The 22,688-nt window shown below is 38.6% G+C and overlaps 1 protein-coding gene across 4 annotated transcripts in view; it reads left to right on the plus strand.

Annotated features, from left to right (window-relative positions):
- LOC119796645 (spectrin beta chain, non-erythrocytic 4-like) overlaps positions 1–22,688 on the plus strand; it is a 107,409-nt gene that overhangs the window by 24,695 nt on the left and 60,026 nt on the right. For all 4 annotated transcript variants that reach the window (XM_038305280.1, XM_038305281.1, XM_038305282.1 and 1 more), the window contains 16 exons: positions 3,583–3,674; positions 3,800–3,880; positions 4,010–4,125; positions 4,798–4,910; positions 5,646–5,833; positions 8,269–8,386; positions 8,478–8,636; positions 8,824–9,126; positions 11,558–11,708; positions 12,230–12,366; positions 14,573–14,722; positions 14,919–15,287; positions 15,380–15,594; positions 15,667–15,804; positions 21,067–21,307; positions 21,434–21,592. In XM_038305280.1, coding sequence (XP_038161208.1) covers positions 3,583–3,674; positions 3,800–3,880; positions 4,010–4,125; positions 4,798–4,910; positions 5,646–5,833; positions 8,269–8,386; positions 8,478–8,636; positions 8,824–9,126; positions 11,558–11,708; positions 12,230–12,366; positions 14,573–14,722; positions 14,919–15,287; positions 15,380–15,594; positions 15,667–15,804; positions 21,067–21,307; positions 21,434–21,592 — 2,730 coding nt within the window. The remainder of the gene's footprint in view (positions 1–3,582; positions 3,675–3,799; positions 3,881–4,009; positions 4,126–4,797; positions 4,911–5,645; positions 5,834–8,268; positions 8,387–8,477; positions 8,637–8,823; positions 9,127–11,557; positions 11,709–12,229; positions 12,367–14,572; positions 14,723–14,918; positions 15,288–15,379; positions 15,595–15,666; positions 15,805–21,066; positions 21,308–21,433; positions 21,593–22,688) is intronic.

Consider the following 22,688-nt stretch of genomic DNA (forward strand, 5'->3'; position numbering starts at 1 on the left):
GGAAGGAGTCAACCTGAAATATAAAAATAAAAAAAAATAATAATAAATAACAGGCTGTTATTATTTCCAATAAATTTACTGATGATGTTGCAAAGGGCTGGTTAGGTCATATTTTATTTCTTTAGGCAGAAATGTGCTTTAGTAATCTAACAAACCCTCACGTCTTTTAAAAGTTAATTGAAATGCTAAAGAGATTCTAGTTATGAGAGCACACACATAAAAATAAACCATAACTGGAATTATAATTAAAATAATTTGATTATAATTTAGAAAAATTTGATTAGAATTTAGAAAACTGATGATTTGAACTAAACTTAGAAAAAAGCTTGTGTTTATACATATTCCCTTTATGTGACCCATTCTTTTTGTCACTTTTTGTTTATGTGTCCATTGATGTAAATATATGGGTTTGTTGCACAGAGGCAGCAGCTGGTTTCTGGGTGTCATTAAGGGTGTCATGTTGCTGATTACCTTGCATCATGTCTCTATCAAATGATTTGTTGAATGGTTCTGACGGTCTTTCTACACATTATCCTGTCTTTGTTGTTCTTCTCAGAGAGACATGGTGCAGTGCTTTAAAAAGCTTAATAAAACCCAATGAGCACTGAGTCCATCTGGTTGTATTAAATCAAGAACAGTTTCTTTAATTTAGCTTTTAAACTTCAATTTTTACATATTTTTATGTATTGTTAATCAAACCTTTTTTACTTAAGCAAAAGATTGCAGTTCTCTTAAAATTCAATAGTTAGTTGTAAAGCGTTTACATTTTTTAATGGATTTTTTTCTAATCCAGACACAGATCACATGAGACCAGGAAGATTATAGAGAGCTGAGGTTACCAGAGTGGGTGTCAGGAGATGGCTTTATTTTGTGACATGATCCCTGAGGTTCATAGGGGCTAAATATCATGAAAAAAAGAAATGTAAATGAAATAAATACATTTTAATTTATTTATCTAATACTTAAATATACCTTTATAGTGTAAAATGCACACTTAAATGCCCAGAAAAATAACTTGAAGTATATTTAAAATGATTAATGAAATTATTTGATTTCATATAAAACATTTTTTGTTTAAAAATGAATCTAATTATTTAACTTTATTAAAATATATTGTTATAAATTATTAAAACATACATTTTCTTCAGTCTCAAGCTGAAATGTTTGGTAACCCCTGACCTAAAGTATCAAATCAAATATATTCACCATCATATTTTAAGTAGAAAAAGAGGGAGCACAATGCGGTGCAGAAAACCGGGTGTTTCATACATTCTGGCTACAGTTGGGTTCTATTTACTTCCATGTCTTCACCTTTTCTGTCTGTCCTTCTTTCTTTCTAGCCACCAATGAATAAAGGCTTATATGTGGTCACCCAAAAGGAAATTATATCCAGCTACCTCACAACATACAGCTTGTTACCCAGACTGAATTGTACAATGAAACATTAAATTATAAAAACAAGCAGCAGGGCATTATTAAGCAACTATCCACGTACTTTCATATTTAGCCAATCAAAAAAATTTTTTTTATTATTATTATTATTTTTTTGCAGCACTAGTGGTTCGTTTTTTCAACTGTAGGCTGACAGGAAAGGGGGTATGAGAGAGGGGGAGAGACAGGCGGGAAAGGACGAACCCAGGTCGCCCGCGTTGAGGACTAAGGCCTTCATACATGAGTCATGCACGCTAACCACTGTGCAACCTGCATGCCCAATCAGACATTATTTAGGGGTGAAGGAAGGAATAAAAGTTGTTCTTCAACCATGTAACTCATGTTTTCAAAAGTCTAGTTTTTCCTGCAAAATGACAAGGCGTCAATCAGTGATGCCCCATGGTGAGTTACATCAACACCGATAGTCCTCACCTTCCACTGTAGGCCATCAGAGGTGGAAATGTGGTCCCTGTGGCCCTACACAAAGTGTTGCTACAGGATCCGGATGGTCAAAATCAACACCTAGAGATCACAATTAAATGCAGCTGATAGTTTCTCTGCAGCCCTATGAATTAGATTGCATTGGTGCTACAGACTGAAGGAGATTTATGCATGTTGAGTAAGTCTTTGGTAGCCAATTTCTAAACTGTTGTGGAGTTAAGGATCATCCCTGCAAACAGCTGTGCATTACACCGTTTAGACGTGGCACCTGTGTCTAGAAGAGAAACTGAAACGTGACAGTCAGATGAAACAAAAATGCAATCAATGTTCAAGTTAAACACAGAATCTAATTTAATTACTAGAGGGGCCACAGTCTTGACAGTTTCTCATCAATATTTGCTGAGAAGATGGCAATGGATGAACGAGCACCGACTCCAAAGTCAGCATCTCCAAGCTTGAATAAAATCTGCAGCTTTCCCCATCGACAGGTCGAATGTCTAATGGAGAAAAGACAAAGACTGAGAGCTTGTTTGGTCAGATTGACAAGAAGTTTGTTTGCACCTGTCGCTGTGAGGCTTTTAAACCAAAGTTCACTGTCAAACATGATGGTTAGAGCAGCTTGTTGTCTTAGTTCTACTGGTTTGTTGCAGAATGATTACGGGATAATTAAGTAAGGGTTGTTTTAAAAAAAAAAAAAACAGTTGATTGATCCAAGATAACAATGATTTAAAAATGCAGAATAACTGTTATTTAAATGGATCAAACTTAATGATATTAAGCACCTTTAGAAGCAGCAACCTAGACGCTGTGGAACATAAGTGGGTGGAGCTATTCTGCCAAGGAAATGAATGGATTAGCCCACCAGGAATATTTTCAGAATCTTGTTGATGTTGTTAAGATAATGAGGTTGGCTGAATACAAAGGAAATAAAATAAAATGTAAATAGCCTAATAATAGTTTTACAGTATTAATAGAAAATTGAGTGGAAGAAGAAAGTGGGGTAGGAAAAGATGCAGCAGCAACAGGGATAACTGCAGCCTTAGAGGATTGTGTAGCAAAATCTTTTCAGAAGAAAAGAAATGGAATTTTGCTTAGTGGTTAAAAAAAAATGTGCTTGCTTTTTATTCGGAAATCAGGTTCCCAGAGTTTGGGGGGTGCGTTGGTTTATGCATTACGAGCCAAAACAAAGTACTGTACATAGATCCCAGAACGCTGAGATTTATTTTCTACTTTAAAGATTTTGTGTGATTTTCAGACTTCTTAAGAAAATAATTTCGGTTTTGCATCATCTGTAATTTTAGTCATCCATAATCTAAGAAAAATACTTTAAATATTCTCTTTCATGTTTTTCTCTTTCTGAAATGTGAGACAAAAAATATTAACCCTTTTAATGATGAGATTTCCATGCTGCATTTTTTTGGTGAGGTTTTAAGTTTATATCTGAGCTCATCTTCAAACTTCTGAGGTAACAACAAAACCAGAAAAGCTTCACAAAACATGAAAAACTCACATGCTTAAGATTGGGCTCTTCCAATCAAGCGGTTGTATGTAAATTGAGAGTCCATCACCTTTCCTCTGTAAAAACAAAACACAGTTATGCAGTTTATATAATGATACCAGAAATAAAGTTCTTAATGAGCTTAAGTCTGATTATTGACAGATAAAGTGGAGAACAACACTGAGAATCTGTCTCTCTGTGTTTTTATTCAGATCCAGGTGATCAAAATAAACACTGCAGACAACAGAGAAACCCGCTCGGCCAAAGACGCTCTGCTGCTTTGGTGCCAGATGAAGACTGCAGGGTGAGCAGCGATGCCAAAAAAGCATAAAACCTGCCCGGTTTACAATTTACACTAAGTTTTTATTTCTAAAATGAACATGTTCCTCTGCAACATACTAACAATATAATGTTTAATTCATGCTCCAGATACCCTGAGGTGAACATTCAGAATTTCACCACCTGCTGGAGAGATGGCCTCGCCTTCAACGCCCTCATACACAGACACAGGTACCATTTATCCACGCGGTCTGCAAAGCAAGGCAGTGTATATAACTATGTGAATTTAAAAATAACATGTCTTATGTTTCTAGAATTCCCCATGATCATTTAGGATTTGTGAATCTTTCTGCCTTGCAGACCTGACCTAATAGAGTTCCATAAGCTGACGCGCTCCAATGCAACCCACAACCTGCAGCAAGCCTTTAACGTCGCCGAGAACCACCTGGGTCTCACCAAACTCCTGGACCCTGAGGGTGAGAATGGGTATCAGTCGTCACAGTGAGGTCGTCAAACTACCCTACTTACAGCACAGCTTTATGGATAAACACTGAACTGTGATGTCACACATAGAAATGATAACTTTTGTAAGAGTTCTTATGTCCCTGATGACTGAGAAACCTTACCAGCATTCTGGTATCTAATGGAAGTTAAGGTTTATTATTGTGACGATGAAGAATAAACAAATCAAAAGTTTTGCAGCATTTCTCAGCCATTTATCTATTTACTCATTAAAAACAAATGGAAAAGACTCTATAAATCAACTAAGATGCGAATCCAGCTGCCTGCTGTGGCCAACCAGACTAAAATGCAGCACCTCAGCAGATATGTCGGGATGATCATCGGTGAGGAGAGATTACCTTTTAGGGTTTATTAAGGGATAGCTTTAATATTATATAGTTATCAAAACAACTTTAAAGTGATTTAAAAATGTGTTTTATTCTCAGATTTTAGGACAGTCTTTTCAGAATTTCCCAAATAACAACCTTGACTATATTCAGGTGGCTTTGTTGTTGGTGGTGCTATTATACAGGCCAGGATCATCATGACTCAAACAAACAAAACGGGATACTAGAAAAGTCACATGACTTATACATACAGTGTTTCCCAACTCAGACTTGAGCAGATGTTTTTTTTCCTTCCTTTAGATGTGAACACAGAGAACCCAGATGAAAAGTCCATCATTACGTATGTGGTCTCCTACTACCACTACTTCTCCAAGATGAAGGCTCTTATTGTGGAGGGGAAGAGGGTTGGCAAGGTAACATGCTTTTTCCGTCCACTTAATTTTAATAATAGTTGATTCAGATAGAAAGTTTTTTTTCTCATTTTTTTTTTCTTTCTGTAGTAAATTAATCTAAGGAAGCCCTGAAAGGAAAGTTAGAAAAAAAAAATCTCTTTTCAGTCCTGTCCATAAAGTCAAGTGCGAAAAAAAAAAATGTTAAAGTGTTAAGTTTTCAAAGTATTTGTTTTTTGTGATACTGGCAGAAAAAACAAAAAACAGCTTTTCTTATCTTTTTTTCCCCCACTGGCGTTTTAGCGCATCTGTATAGTTGTGTATAAGATAATAGAAAGAGATTTAGAAGCCGTCCATAAAACTCATGAAAATCAACATTATTTTAGTTAAACTTAGGAAATGTGTTTATTCTTATCTAATTATTTTGTGATTTTTTTTCCCCTCTTCCTGGGAGCTTATGTTTTATGTCTGCTTTTGACATTTCTGTTTTTGTTTGCTTTTCTGTCTAATGCTTAGTCTCGGTCAAAATGGGTCAAAAAGGACTATATTGATCTGTAATAACCTAGACAAGTTTTCATATTTGTTTTTTATTATTATCTCTGTACATTTTTCCTGTTTATTTCATTGGTTGTTTAATAACTGTTTTTTAAACAACACATTATGTTAAAGGTTCAGAAAGAAATGTTAAAGTCATTTTGAAAATTCTCCATATTCCATTTTAGTGCTTATATTTTTTCATTTTTTGTTCTTCACACTCAGGTGTTGGACAACTGCATCGAGACTGAATCGATCGTGAACCGATATGACGCTCTGGCCTCAGACCTGCTGGACTGGATAGAGAAGACCATTGCCATTATCAGCAACCAGAAATTTGCCAACTCGCTGACTGGAGTTCAGCAGCAGCTGCAGGCTTTCACAACCTACTGCACTATAGAGAAGCCCATCAAGTATGTGCGCTGAATTTTAAAACACCATGTTGATATTTTAAGGTCGGATATAAATATACTCTCTAGATATAAACATTCAGAGACCTTTCTTAGAGAAAATGTCTCTGGATGTCTTGTTTTGTTAGTTTAAAATCTCAAATTCCAGAAGGAAAAAGTTTTTTCTACAGCAATCAGTGAAATATTCTAATGAAGCTGTGCCTACTATAATATTCCAGGATCAAAAATAACAAAAAGAATCCTAGATACATATCTAATTAAATCATGGTATCAAAATTTGGTTCTGCAGTTGTTCCTGAATTTTAAAACAATCTCGTACTCATACATCACAGTATCTGTCTAACTGTATATAAGAATAAGACATTGAGGTGAAAGGTTAAATTATTTCCCTAACTTATGCTTTAGCCCCCAGTTATTAATTTAGACATACATCACACATTTGCTCTCACAAGATTTAATTTAATGTATCTTGTTGTTTAAAGCTGAATCCTAATATTTTTAACCTATTTTAGACATTAAAACTAAACTTCTTTAGAACAGTATAATATTTATTATTATCATTTATAAATGAAAGAAAAGAAATTTGGTAGCTGCTTTCTGATTGGTTTGCAAATTAATCATGAAAACAGAAACAAGTTTATAGTAAACAAAGTACTTTGGGTCAGATTTGAGTGTATGCATGGATAATGAACAATGGTGTCAAGTAACAAAGTAAAAATACTTCATTACCTTACATAAGTATGAAATATAAAATTTGGCCATCTATACTTTACTGGAGTAATCATTTTTTAGACAACGTTTTACTTCTACTACTTACATTTATTTGCAGTTATCTCTACTTTCTACTCCTTACATTTTAAAAACAGATTGTTAGTTTTGTTTCAGTAGGTATTAGGTTTAAGCTTTAAAGCATGTATTCTTAACATTTTTTAATGCATTACTTTTACTTTTATACTTTAGATACTTTTAGAAATTATACTTTTATACTTCAACATGAGTAAAAAGCTTGAGTTGATACTCTAACCTCTAAAGAAATTGTTTTTAAACAGTAGGATGTCAGAAACAGGACAGATGGACCCAGCATTCAAGGTGAGACAGTCAGTAGGAAAGTTCAAAACGTTTATTAAAATAAACAGACAGAAACAGAACAGAAGCGGGCTGCTGTGGATCTGTGGATCTGCGGACCTGCAGCGACGGCGGGGAAAGGGGGGCGGGGCACCACCCCACTGACACTGAAGAGAGTGTGAGTGATCGTGGTCACTTACCTTACATAGGTAAGTAACCATGATAATCAGACAGTGGATGATTACCAGAGTGAGTCACTTACCCGGTTTAACAGTTCAGTCCATACTCTGCGAGGAAGCCAGGATCCAGCCGATGGACTGCCTAACGGGATCCAGTGCAGAGCTGTCCAGGGTGCTCCCTATGCTACAACGACAGACAGCTGACAGGAGACCGATCCAGATCTGAACCGGACAGTTCAGAAATGTCAGAGTCCGTGGCCCGACAGGGTTTCCAATCCACACAGGAAACAGACAGATACCTGTCTCCAAGTATCCACAGAGCGAGGGGGCAGGTTTAGAGTTCCAGAGAGTCCAGCAGGGTGCTCAGATTGACACGCTGAGATGCAGACGGGCAGGCTCATTGGTTGAGGGAAAGAGACAAGACGAGGTACTATGATTTCTGCAGTACTTTAAACTGGTCTCCTACTAGGAGCCAGACTTAAGGGAATAAAACTGACCTTCGCCGTGTTCGGAGCCAAAACCTTAAGGCCTCTGCCGAGAAGGGCCGAAACAGGATCAGAAGACATGAGACACTAAAAACCTCTCAACCCACTGGCTGCCAGGAACGAAGACATGAACCATAGAAATAAACCAAACAACAAACAGAAAGCAAACAATAGCTGCGCTGAGTCGAATATAAAGCAGGTGAATGACATGAACAATTAAGGCCAGCTATCAGGGCAGATCATTACTAGGATTTATACTTCTACTTGGGTAATAAACATTAATGCTTTTGATACCTATGGCAATAAAATAAAGCCACATTTTTACATAGTGTTTCCAACACTTGATGCTCCTTGATCTCCTAGCTGAGGTCATAAGGTGGAGGAGCCACCATCTCATGGGTGAGGACTCTGACAGGAGGCGGAGACGTTCTATGATGTATAATAGAAACGTGACCATTAGTTTTTAACTGTCTGCAATCTGACCTCTCTACCTTACTTATAATACTAACTGCTGAAGGGAAAACAAAAAAATTAACAATCCCCCCAGTATCAGATATGTCTTTGGTCAAGATCCTGCATCAAGCTGAGTCCGACTTTGTTTTTCTATTCACAAAGGTTAATAGGCCTTAATACGTGCTGAAGAATGTTGCTAAACCAGAGGAATTTCAGGAAATGAAACCATTAAAGAGATTCTCCTTTCTTTGTCCAGGTTTCAGGAGAAAGGAAATCTTGAGGTCCTTCTGTTCACCATCCAAAGCAAACTCAGAGCCAATAACCAGAAACCCTACGTGCCTCATGATGGGAAGCTGATCTCAGACATCAACAAGGTCCCCAAATGTTCTCCGAAAAATACACATCATCTCTCTTTCTTTCTTGCCTTCATCTTGAAATTGTTTCCGTTTGCTGTTAACCCTCCAGGCCTGGGAAAGACTGGAGAAGGCGGAGCATGAGAGAGGCATGGCTCTACGCAAAGAGCTGATTCGTCAGGAGAAGCTGGAGCTTTTGGCTCAGCGTTTTGACCACAAAACAACCATGAGGCAAGCGTGGCTCAACGAGAACCAGAGACTCGTGTCGCAGGTAGGAGCAGATCAGCCCCCATAGTGTGTTGCATGCTTCACCTCTGGCAGGGGATACAGTACGCATGCTGCCGACTGGTATTAATAAATATTGTTTCATGCTTTGTGTGAAATATCAATGCAGGTTGATTCAGAATTAAATTTAATCCTTGATTTCTTTGCTACACATTTTATTCCTTTGTCTGTAGGATAATTTTGGCTACGATCTGCCTGCAGTCGAGGCTGCGATGAAGAAACACGAGGCCATCGAGGCGGACATAGCCTCTTACGAAGAAAGGATCGGTGTGGTTATTGAGCTCTCCTCAGAGATGGAAAAGGAAGGATACTACGACATCCGACGCATCCTGGCACGCAAGGAGAACATCCTGGGCCAGTGGAGTCTCCTAAAGGAGCTGGTGGCTGGAAGGAGGACCCGCCTGGAGAAGAACCTGGCTTTGCAGAAGACCTTTCAGGACATGGTCTACATGATCGACTGGATGGAGGAAACGCAGGTACTAAGGGGGGCACTTTTACAATAATTAGAAAATCACACAAATCTTAAGTGGTCCTTTCTTATGTTAAAAACGTTCCAGTAAGTTAGTTTTTTTCACTAGAGATGAAATTAAAAACAAATCTCTCAACGTTTAATTCGAACATATACTCAGTGGTTAAATAAACCAAACATATAAGAATGGTTGCTTCTCTGACAAAAATGGAGAACATGCCAAGGTGATGTGATTAGTGTGGACCTTTATAAGTTTTATAAAAGCCAGATGGATAGTAATGAAAGTCAGAGTAATAAATAGAAAAAAGTTAAAACTCCTGAAAATGAAGGCTTGATGACAGCTTCAGTTTATCCTGTCAACAAGAACAGACAAGTACAAGATGATCATAGTGATTATTTTACAAAAAATCATTAAAAGTTTTATTGCATCTTAATATTTCATAAAATTCACTGATAGGTTAGGGATGACTGTTCAGGAGGGGGAGGGATTCCATGGGCCGTCCTTGTTTGCTGCCCATCATTAACTTTAACGGCTAAAGTCATATTTAAATGTTAAATCATTCTGGCATAAACATGTATATAAATGTGCTCTTTATCAGACGATATTGAGCCAAAAGTTAGAAAATTTCTATTTAAAAAACAAATGCTGTCTTAAGATCTGTAGCGGTTTTTTCTTACCTTATGCAGGCCAGTTAGTTATACATCAGCTTGTACACCTAAATTCAGCCAATCATATATCAATGGTCATCTGTCAACCCAATTTTTTTGGTCATAGCCTCTTGATTCATATGTAGCAGCTATTATATGCAACGGTTTAAATAAGAATTATTTCCTTTCCCATTGAGTTCCGTCCCAGTGTTCACGGGGATGGACGTCTGTGTCTTCAGCAGGCGTAGAGCTAACAGAATTGGCAGCGTTGCGAGGCAAGGGCTCAAACATGTACGGCTGTAAGCCTTCTACACCAAACCAAGCTTCTGCCGCCCTGGCGTCCTCTTCCACAACATCTTCGTCCCGGTTTCCTCCTCTAAATAAAAAATGTATGACGGAGGAGACTCATCCACGACCTCCGACACAAAACTCTCCTCCTCTTGCATGTTTCCGCTGTCTATAGCGTTCCTTCACAGTGTCGTTTCCAAGTCACCAATTTAGTGCTACTTGGTCCCAATGTAATTTCCCATTGGGAACCTACTAGCACTAAGTTGCTAACTGGTTAGCAAGATGCTTCCGAGACACCGGCCACAATCAAACTTGCTTGCGAACCTTCCACCACAACAATCCCGCCCCCTTGATAATCAACCAATCACATTCACTTTATTCACTCGTGTAATGTCGGGCACCACTCGAGAGAATTCGGAACTGCAACAGTTGGAACAGGCGTTTCCCTACAACTTTAAGGGTCTTTGCCTTGATGATGTTATTAAGATGATGCTAATATTTTTATTATTATCACCAATACATATATATATATATAGTAATCATGAAGCAAACAAACATTTTTATAATCCTTTACTGATCTCTCTCGGATTTCAAATGCATATAACCTTTGCTTGTCAATTTCAATTGGGCCACTGTTAATCTTATTTATTTATTTATTTTGTAGTTACTTTTTTGTTTCTTTTGTATCTCCATTTGCCTAACATTGCATTATTTACTATGTACTTACCTACTCCCCATGACACCTCCTGTCTCCTCTTTTCCTTATGTCGTATAACATAAAATCTTGTATTTTATATTTAGCGATGACCTGATCTGATATTGACTGCCGGTCCAATATCAGCCAAAAGAACTAATAATGGATTATATTGGCCTGCATCTTAAATTTACAATACTACTATGCTTATAGAAACACTCTGCTTCTGTTTAAAATTCCCTTAACTCTGGGTAAGTTGTTCACATTCCTGCTTTTATTGATGACTATGGCTCTTTATTTGAGTAATGTCACCGATCAAGCCCTTTCTAATATTTCACACTACAAAATAAGTAATTAGAATATGTTTGATTTGTTCTGATACCATATCTGGTCAAACTTGTTATTAATTTGTAAATGCACACTTTATCACTATAAAAAAAAACTCAGCAATCTCTATCAGAGATCACTAAGTCTTAATAACAATCATTATTAAATAAATAAACGGTTGCAAGGCATCATGACCTTTAAGAAAGGCCAGAACATTTTTATAAAAATCTGGTGGCAGAAAAAAAAAACAGGAGAACTATAAATGTGGCCTTTTTTTGAGAACATTTCTATTGGCATTAAATCTACCCAGAAAAATACTTTTTATTTTATTTATCTGTCTCAATGTGATAATATTTGACTGCAAAGATCAATTTATGTAATGTTTTCATTACTCCCCTCATAAAAGGGATTGTTTACCATGTGTGAAAAGGTATGCGCTTTTCCCCATTCTCCTTCTGTTTTCCCTCATCCTGCCTTTCAGGCTCAGCTGCTGTCAAAGGACTTTGGAAAACATCTTCTGGAGGTAGACGACTTGCTGCAGAAGCACAGCCTGCAGGAAGCTGATATTTCAGTGCAGGCTGAGAGAGTGGAGATGCTCAATGCTGCTGCACTCAAATTCACCACAATAGAAGGTACGCATACACACACTGGAGAGGAAAAAGGTTTTTGGTTGATGTGAGGCAGAGGTTCCCAACCTAGATTAAATAAGCTGTGTCCTTTTAGCTATTAACCCTAAAGCTTGTGTGCACACCCATGGATGTGGATATGACATTTTTGCATGCATGTGAAATAATTATCGGGAAAATAATCGATTTTATTTTCAGCCAAAAAAAACAAAAAAGAACCGGCAAATAACCAGAAATCAAATGTCTGGTCTGGTTCAGTTATCGAATATCAATCAATCTAAGCTCATCAGCTCATCAGACCAGGACAATGGACGATAAATTAGACACCCACATTTTAAATGGTTTAGTCAGTTTAACCCTAAACCAAGAATGCTCAGCAATAAAAAAACATAGAAGATCACCAATTGTTATTACCAGTTATCTGTGGTTTAGCTTTGAAGATTTTTTTTGGGAACACAGTGTTACACGGCATGGAACTTGCACCAATCTTACTCCTGGTCCTTTAATCGATTGCTTTTGCCTTCCAGGCTACCAGCCATGTGACCCACAGGTGATCTGTAACCGTGTGAACCACGTCTCTACCTGTGTGGAAGAACTGAAACAGCTGGCGGCTAAACGGCGGGCTGAGCTTGAGGAGTCGAGACAGCTGTGGGCCTTTTTTCAGGTGGGAGAAGAACGATCTAGGCAGTGGCAGGGCAGTCTAAAATTACTAAAATGTCAGTGACCTAAAACGCACCACAGATTCCATACTGTTATTAATTATAAAAATAAAAAAAAAGAATGCACCTAAGACCCTGGAGGATGCATAGAATCAGTTATAAACCCTAGGAACAAAAATAGGTAGAGTTTGGAGAGAAAAAAACAACCACACAACAGATTTTATTCAGCTCATCCCAACTGTTAAGCATGTTGGTGGAGGGATGATGGTTTGTTTTGTTTGTTTTGTTTTTTTTTGCCACCACAGGATACCTCACTATCACTGAGTGGAGCATGAAATTCTTTAGATGGCAAAGTATTTAACCCTGTAATGCCAAATGTATCATTGATACATACGGTTTCTGAAATGTTTTGCGTCTGACACCTTTTGCATAATTTAATGGTAAAAACTTTGCTCAAAATCATATTGTACACAATCAGATATACCTGATAACAGAGGGCAGAAGACTACACACAAAAAAATCTTGACTTATCGCATAGTAATAAATTATTAATATCAAAAATGTATTTCTGTTTTTTCTTTTTACATATTTTGTTGGATCGGGCTTTAAAGGGTTAAGAATAAATCTAATGGCTGAAGCTCAGCCCAGACCAGTTTTTAAACTGGACAATGATCCTAATCCCAGTAGCAGGTCTACAACAGAGTTTCCGAGACAGATTATCAGGGTGTTGCAATGGCCTAGTTAAAGCCCAGACCTCATCCTGACTAATATGCAGAGAGAGATGCACAAAAACAGATCTGGAACGTTAGATAAATGGAGACAACATAGGAAATGAAAGAGGGGCATATTCTAGAGCTTATTTGGAATATAGTTTTGATTAAAAAAAGAAGAAAAACACAATAACCTAAAAGGACAGGCACCAGGATTTTAGGTCAAAGGACATTTAACCAGAGTAATAAATATCAAATCCCCATATCAATGGACATTTGATGAATAGCATTCAATTCTCATGGGGACAAGTAAACACTGGGATCAAACATGCATGCTTGCAAAGGAAAAAATCATCATAAAATCGAAATTTTGGTAGAAAAGTAGTTCCATAGTTTTAATCTGCAGCCTTGGTTTATTCACATCCGCTGATAAAACTGTTGGAAGATAGCTTCTACATAGTTTTTCCTCCTGCTGTTTTTTTGTTTTGTTTGTTTTTTTATTTCCATTTCGGCTTGATTTTTGCCTAGAAATAAATGTAATGGGCAATTTTTGGGTTACAGCTCCTCATCTGCTAAAATACAGTACGAGATCCGATCATCTCAGATTAAATTTGTGCTGAAGTTTCCTTTTGTGGAGGTTTCTGAGAATGAGCCATTGTTTCCTCCTCAACGTCTGTTTCTGTCAGATGTGCAAACCTTTTTGCTCACATAAGAACCTGATGAAGACTAGATCGACTTTCATCACATATGTGACTATTGAACCAAACCAGGGAGCAGTTTCTTTTTCCATAACTGTAAATGTTGCAGTGTCTCATTAAAAACTAAACAGATGGTCAATCATTTATTACCTCAAACAGCTGAGTCAACTGATGCTTTAGAAGATAAATGGCTTTGAGAATTGCTTGTGAGTTGCATTACTGGTTTGTTGCGCTCCCATGTTCGCCTTCATGTGTGTTTTATCGTATTTAGTTTCAATTAAATTTTCTAAAATCCTTATCTGGCATTTCAGTCTCAACACAATGGTAAATTTTCACCCACCAACAGTGCATCTTTGCATCCTTTTCTTTCTCAAAGCTCATTTAGAACAAGCCCATTCATAAAAAAATTTAAAAATATATAAAGCTTTTTATAGCTTGGTATTTATATTTTCAAATGCCTTGACCTAAAGAGTTTTATCACATGCAGTTTGACTTTTAATTTCTTATCATAATCAGTTAATTTTTATTGAAAAAATGTAACATTTTCTTTCTTTTATATTTCATAACATTCACTGTTTACGTCTTCAGGTATATCTTTTTAAACTAGCTGCTAGGCAAATTACTTGTTTTTATTTCACATAATCTTAGTAACAAAGGCATAATTGTTTTTCTTGTCATTAAAATCGAGAGCATATTTTCATATTGCAGTATCTTTGGTCTTTCCAAACTATAGTTTTTCAGAGTTGAATCCTTCCCTTTCTACTTAATCTGAACTCTTAGTCTGGTGTTCACCCATCTGTTAGGAGCTGGAGGAGTCGGAGGCCTGGATTCGGGAGAAAAGCTCCATCCTGGCCTCTCAGGGATATGGGAAAGATCTGAGCAGTGTGCTGAGGTTACTTCAGAAACACAAGACTCTAGCCGGGGAGCTGCTGGCTCATCGCTCTCTGCTGCAGGTGTGTGTTTTACATTGTTGAATCTGCACCATGATCACTAATACTACCTAGACTCATTAGTCCTACAGATTATCTAAGTGCATATTGTTCGGATTTGCATTTATAGGATTAAGGCTTCACAGGGTTTCACAATGACTTGTGTTTTCTCGCTGTACCTCTGTCCAAAATCTGAAGTTTTTTCTTCTTTCTTCTCCAGAACACCATAAAACAAGGAAAGCAGATTCTAAGTGAAAAGAGCTTTGGCACCACTGGGATCCAGGAGCGCATCATGGAGGTAAAAGACGTGTGGAAAAGGCTGGAGGACCAGGCTGCGCAGCATCTCAACCACTTGCAGGAAGCGCTCAACTTCTTCCAGTTCTCCACGGAGACAGACGACCTGGCGGCCTGGCTGCAGGACGCCTACCGTCTCGTCTCCAGCGAGGACTTTGGTCACGATGAGTACTCCACTCAGTCTTTGCTGAAGAAACACAAAGGGGTCACAGAGGCTATCGATAAACACAGACTACATGTTGTTGCGCTGCGGAAACACATGATGGTGCTGCCTCTGCAATACCAAGAACAGGAGGTGTGTTACAGCCTCTCTTTAAATATATCCACTATGTCTTATTCCAGCTTCTTAAAGATCTCCTAAGATTCTGTTTGCTCCTCCGTCGGCAGGAGGTGCAGGTGCGTTTGGGCGACGTGGAGCAGCTATATGCCGAGGTTGCTGAAGTCGCCGTGCTCCGGCAGCAGTGGCTTCACGATGCGCTGGCTGTGTACCGCATGTTCAGCGAGGTCAATGCCTGTGAGCTCTGGATCGATGAGAAGGAGCAGTGGCTGGAGAAGATGGAAATCCCTGAAAAGCTGGAGGACGTGGAAGTGGTGGCACACAGGTAAGAAATGCATCACAAAACAAAAGTCATAAAACGCCCCTTTTTTTAAATTCACATGTCTCTTTAATTCAGGTTTGAAAGCTTGGACCAGGAGATGAACAGCCTGATGGGACGGATCCTGGATGTTAATCAGATAGTACAGCAGCTCCTGGATGGAGGTCATCCTTCTTCTGCGGAGGTCAGAGGTTGTCAGGATCATCTCAACTCCAGGTACAAAAAATGCAGATGTGTCAACAGTACCGCTTAGTTCTTAGCCTCCTGATTTATTGCTCTGCCTCAAGCTCTCTGATTTGCAATGCTGTGAATGATTACTGAAAGTCAGAGCACAATGCAAACTGTTTTTTATTGTTGATGTGAGACTTGAGGTTTGAATTACCAGACAAATGATTCTGGTGCAGGATACTAGTTTGTAGCTCTGTGCATCGGTCTGTTGGTTTGCATCCGAAGCCAAAACATGCAGCGCCACAGCCATTCCTTCGGGAACACTCATGAGTGAACTATGCGTTGTCCGGCGTTGGATGAGGGGTTGTATCCGGCAACCAAACTCGTCAAACCGACACAAGGACACCAACAATCCTAGCTAGTTTGTGATGGTCCCTCTGGCATTGTGGCGTGAAATAACAAAGTGCAGACCACGCTTAAAATTAAGCATGAATCAAAAAAATATCTGCATCATACCGGTGATAAGCTAACTGCGACACACTGCTGTGGGAGTATAGACAGCCCTTTAGATGTAGATTTTATTTGTAGATATCACTGAGTTTAGAATAAGGCCTTTCAAAAGCTAAAGATTCCTTTCCTCCTTAGTGGATAGTTACAGCAAGTGTTAATAGTACTACAAAAATGCATATTTTACTTCACAAATATCAGCATTGTGGCTTCTAGTCTCATGTAAAGTAGCACAAAAACACTTTCTGAAAGCTCAGAAATAACTATAATTATTGCATTACTCTATCACCTAGGCAATGGCGTAGAGCTCTGTTATAAACATGCCAAACAGTTTCCATGAGGATGTTAAAGCTGTTTCATTAACATGGTAATAGCAGAGGGGCCCTGTGTCAAGCACGGCTGACCACACTGCCTCACTGGGACTCAGTTATCTGGGAATTTGAAGCATGAATTGCCAAACTGGCCTCCTGCCATGGCTACAACATTAGCATTTTCATTCCAGGCGGACAGTACATTTTGTCATTTTAATAATCTTGACAATGTATGGCACCCAGTTACTTATTCAGCTTCTTTATCAGGATCTCAGAAGCAATTTACTTCACCGATACTTATAGGTTACAGTCTCAGATTCAAGCCCCTTGCAAATAGAAATGTGTTTGGTATAGGCTTCCTGTAAACAATAGTGCTTCTACCAGTGGGAAAAGATGCACACACCTCCAAATTGTGGCCTTTCTATGCTATTCTGGTGGTTTGGCTATCCTGTCTTTCTCCAACATTTCAGAAACATACATGTTACGTAGGGCTGCACAGTATCACTTAGCGTAGAAACCTCCACATGGCTTCCCAGTTCCTTTGCTTTCTTAAGAGTGAACAATCATAAGCAATACAGATGTTCACCCTCATTTTACTTCCTTCCAGTTTTTTTGATTGGCTTTAATATCTGAATTGTGAGGAAGCCCTTTCTCTATTATCATTTAGCTACTTGGATCCCGCATTGCCTAAGCTTCGTCTTACATGACTTTAACTATTATTCCTATTAGTGCAAGTTAGCCTAGCCAGCCATATTGGTACAACGTGTACACATTGCATCAGTCTGGTAAAAAGCTGGTAGAGCTTGATTTCAAAGGCGGGACTGACAGCGTCAATGTCATCAGGTTAGAACCAATCATGTAATTAGAAATGTGATGCAAGAACTCCAAATTATCCTCTTTTTTAAATGTAATTTTTTAGTGAGTGAAACATGTGAAACCAAGAATAGCTATTGACTCCTTGATAAAAAGAAATGACTCTTAAGCTGTCCTTGGTTGAGGTTTTAAAATTAGATCAATATATCACTTAGGACATAAGGAAAGGGTATCATTGAAACATTGTTCCACTGCTTTCGCCATCTTGCTGTTATGGTAGCAGAAAGGCATTGAGAGTGACGCATTGCACAATCCCGTGCTGTGATTGGTCTGGCCAGTTTGGCTGGAGTCAAAGACGGTTCACCTGACTGAATTACTCGCTTTGTCATTACGCTCAGTGTAATTTGTCCACAAGTATGGGGAGTGGCGGGCTGGCGGCCTAGTGGTTCGGGCATTGCACTTGAAATCCAGAGGTTCTGATTTCAAGCCCCACTCCCACAGACTGCCACTCTGGGTTGCTGAGCAAAGACCCTTATCCCAACACTGCTCCCTGGGACCCACACAATGGTAGCCCACTGCTCCACAATGGGATGGGTTAAATGCAGAGAGTTAATTTTGTTGCTATGTACTTGTGATTGTGTAATGACAATAAAAAGCTGGAAATAAAAGTATATATTTTGGACCCATCAAAATTTATAAAGCAATTATTTATACACAATTTAATGTTGCATTAATGTTTAATAATTTATAAAAGTTTGATTTGTATGCCTCTATACATTCTCTGGATGTGTTTTTTGGAAATATTTATTGTTTTGATGAAAAACGTAACTACGACCTGTAATTTAGTCTTTCATAACAACCTTTGACAGTATCTATGTGTGTAATCTCACATTCATTGACTGCTCCAGTGTCTGGCAAGATGAGAGTCTTGTGACCTTGGCTTCTCTTGCTATCTCAGGGTGACCATCTGTGCTGCTTTCCTTTCTCAGGATGAGGTCAACTTGCATCACGTATCCAAAAATATCAAATAAACACAAAATGTTGTTTTTCTCCTCCATGTAGGGTGTTTCTATCTAATTTACAGATTAAACCTGATACCCTCATAATTAATAAACTGATGTTTCAATGTAAAGCAATTGCACCTTATAGCTTTTAGATGTATAATATTTATTTTGGCTTATCCATTAAAATACTCACTGTCTTTAGGCGACAATTGAACTGCGGAGCATCATCATTACCTCATCAAAATCACAGGGATTCGTTCTTATGCGTTATGGGCTTGTTTACTTGGACCTATTGGTCTGAACTACATTATAGGATATTAAATAAACAAGAAATAACCTGAGACTGAGATTTGAGTTAACAGAGCAGATGGTTACAGAGTTTGAACAGGTTTAGAAAATGTTGCTAAAAAATATGGTTTTATTGAATAAAAACTGCCAATTTAGCAGTCATGAAAATAGTCGTGTATAGCAGATAAATGGTAAATGGTCTGAACTTATATAACGCTTTTCCAACTCAGGAGACTTGACCAAAGTGCTTTACACTACATTCAGTCATTCACCCATTCACACACAGATGATGGCAAACTACATTGTAGCCACAGCTGCCCTGGGGCTCACTGAGAGAAGCAAGACTGCTGTATACTGGCGCAACTGGACCCTCTGACCACCATCAGCAGACAATGCAGGTGAAGGGTCTTGTCCAACCCTTCGATTTCAGGGCAAACTCCTTCATCCAACAACACTGTTGCCCAAAAGGAGAAATGGGGCGTATAGCAGAAATAGACTTTTGATCTGGCCTGATAGCTTCACCTCTATTGTTAATTTAACTTACCTGCCTAGTTCTGGCCGGTTCCTAGTTTTCACTCATCTTTTCCACCTCCGTCTGTGCTTTATATGTGGTTCAGCCCGAGCGATCGGGGCCACATCTTTATTCGTTTTCCGTTTGTCTGTACGGTAGTTTTACTTTATTCCATGGTTCAAAACCTGGTTCCTGGCGGCCAGCGGAGTTAGAGGGTTTTCGTGTATGTCTTGTCTTATGATTGTCTTATGATGTTTTGGCTCGGAATGCCGGGTTTTACCAACCCGCACCCGCCCGAACCCGTTAGGATGACTACCGAACCCGACCCGTCACCCGCGGATATCTTCAATTCAAATCCGAACCCGACCCGACCCGTTGATATTTAACCCGCAACCCGACCCGTTAAAACATCAAGTAATAGGCTATAGTACGCTGCGCTGCAGAGCAGCGCCATTAACACTGCAGCAGACGTGTATGCACTGACTGTGGCCTTTTTGGAGGGAAGCCCACACTGCCGGTAGGGCTTTAAGCTACAACAAGGGTGACCCCAGACAGTGCCTGATTAATATAAGATTTCTGATGTCCATAACAATAGACACGCATAAAAAAATAAAAAATAAATCACCAACTACCCGCCCGCACTAAAAAAATATCCGCCCGACGCCCGTTTATTTTTATTTATGTATTTTTCACCCACAAAAGAGCATTTTTGCGAGTGACCCGTCGGGTACCCGCGGGTACCCGACCCGTTGCAGGACTCTACCGGGAGGGTAGAGTCCGGGAGGGTCCCGTAAGCCTGGCTCCTAGGAGGAGACCAGTTTAGAGCCCTGCAGAAATCCTAGTACCATGTCTTTTCTCTGTCCCTCAACTATTGAGCCTACCTGTCTGCATCTGTGCGTGTCTGTCTGGGCATGCCGCTGGACTGGCGTCGTTTTTTTTTTTTTTTTTTACATTACAGGACATCACAAAACCATGAACATTTCAGGTGATGTTTTGACTAACTGTTTCTGATAATATCAGACTTGTGGAAAATGAAAAAGAATTGAGTGAGAGGTGACCGTTTGAGTGTTGGAACTCTTCATAGTAAATTAGGGAGATTAGCCCTGGAATCAAGACAGGCAGTAACCAAAGTTGTGGATTTGACTGACATTGGATAACTTGCAACATCTACCCCCACAATGTTACAGAAAGTCCACTGCTACTGAGCATATTGTCATTGAACTCATCGTGCAATAGTTCTCTATAAAAATAATTTAAAGCATTGGATTTAGATATTTTTGTTCATCTTTATTTTAATTTTTTTACCAATGCAAAATTGGATTTGGTGTGTTCAGGGCTTAAGACTGACAATCTTGGAGCTGGAGATTCAAGCCTACACACACAAAAAAAGTATATGACAGCAACTAGTATTTGGGTAACACTGGATCTTGTGAAGTAATTATGTGGGTGTTTTATGCCAATCTGCATAAGCAGATGTGTGCTTACTTCAAGCATGCACTTTATTGGCCTGATAGCCCTGATTGGTTACTTCCCTGCACGCTTTGCTATAAAAAAAAAACCTGTTCTCATATATATATATATATATATATATATATATATATATATATATATATATATATATATATATATATATATATATATTTAAAATAATACTGTGGGATATATTTTGTTACAGTTTAACTTACATTTTGTCTTGTCTCAGGGCACATAGAGCTTTCAGAAGAAGTAGACTGCTTGAAATTTAAAGTTGGTGCTAAAGATATTCTCTAATGTTAAAATGGTCCTTACAATATAAAACCTCTTTTTGTTTTTTCTTTGTCTGTTTTTAATTTATATTTAATAATCCCTGTATAAAACTCTGCGTCTTCTGCCCCAGGTGGAACAGCATCGTAGAGCTGGTGGAGCAGAAGAAAGACCAGCTGAACTCAATGTTACGGCTGCAGAATTACCTACTGGAGTGTGCTGAGATCAAATCCCAGATCCAGGACAAGAGGAAAGCCATTGATGCCACACAGTACATGGGCAGCGATTTGGGAGGGGTCCTTGCTCTGCAGAGACGCCTTTCTACCATGGAGGGAGCCCTGTCTGTCTTGGAGCCCAAACTGCTACATCTACAGGTACAGGAGTCCTTTCTTAAATTCAGACCTGCTCTTCCAGAATTATTGCCAGATTTTTTGTCCTATTTTAGTTTTAATGTATAATGAAATTTAAAAAGGAGTGTGTTCATTGTTTTCCTGATAAAGGAGGAAGCAGAGTATCTGGCCACTGCTCATCCAAGTCGAACCATGGAAATCCTTGTGCCGTTCGATGGCATCAGCGTGGAATGGGAGGAGCTTAAGAGGACCCTGCAGGGATGTGAAGACTCACTGATGGTGGCTAGCAGGCTCCAGAGCTTCATACAGGTATGTGTAGATAAAATAAGCAACAATATAACAAAATTCTTGGGCTAAAACCAATGCATATGCAGCATGTTGTAATGGTTTTGAACTATAAGGCAAGGGGAGAAGAAATGAAAGACACCCTTGAAGTATTTTTTTAGATTTAAAAGATAAAGAAGGAGGCGGGGGCTGCTAATTAAATCTTTTTTTTTCTTTTTTTTTTTTTTACTATTTGCTGTTCTGAGGCAGTGTGGTGTGCATTACAATGTTAGGACAGAAAACATAAGTAGTGGCCTTAAAGAAGCAACCTTTTCTTTCTCCTACACAATTAAAACCAATAAATCTTTAGAACTAGAGATTCTTCCCAAGAGAAAACACCAAACACATTGATCAATCTTGCCATTTGTGGGAAGGCTTTAGGGCAATCTATGAAAGACCCAAGATTTTATAGCCCACATTTAGCATGTGACATGTAATCATGTTCATGACAGAACAATCATAGAAATTACCATTTTAGAAGGTTGAAGGAGAGAATATTGCCCAAGTTTGCATATATTTGCATCTCAATGATTCAAAGGACACATAGAGATGTTTGGTCATAATCAGTAATCTAGTTTTAAAAAAAATAAGGGGGATAGTGGATATTTTATTTTATTTTTCAATTTTTTGAAAGCAGACATAGCCTAATTAATATTAAACTAAAGCACTGTTCGTGGTGTGGTTGTTTCATGTCAGGTACGCCAGTCATTGACCAAGGCACCTTACAGTAGAACTGCAGTCAGTCCCTGGACTGGCATGGCTATCATTGCCCCTACATAGTTAGGGACAAATGCAGAGGACACATTTCCAACTGGGATCAGCTTCATAGTCATAGTAGGACACTTCTTTGATTTTATTTATTTTGCTCAGGCTACTCATAAACACACAGCCCACCAAATGTTGAAAGGGTAATATAATTGCCTTAATGTTAATATATACAGTAGTGGAAATTTTACACATTCAGTAATAAAATGTCACAGTATGGTATGGGTGTGGGGGGTGTGTGGGGGGTCATTTAAGAAGGGTGAAGGTTTTTAAAGATTTTTCTAAAAACGGGGAAGCCATCCCCCCTCAACTTGAG

Source organism: Cyprinodon tularosa, unplaced genomic scaffold, assembly GCF_016077235.1.
Source record: "Cyprinodon tularosa strain WSP-4 unplaced genomic scaffold, ASM1607723v1 ctg554, whole genome shotgun sequence".
Classification (NCBI taxonomy): domain Eukaryota; kingdom Metazoa; phylum Chordata; class Actinopteri; order Cyprinodontiformes; family Cyprinodontidae; genus Cyprinodon; species Cyprinodon tularosa.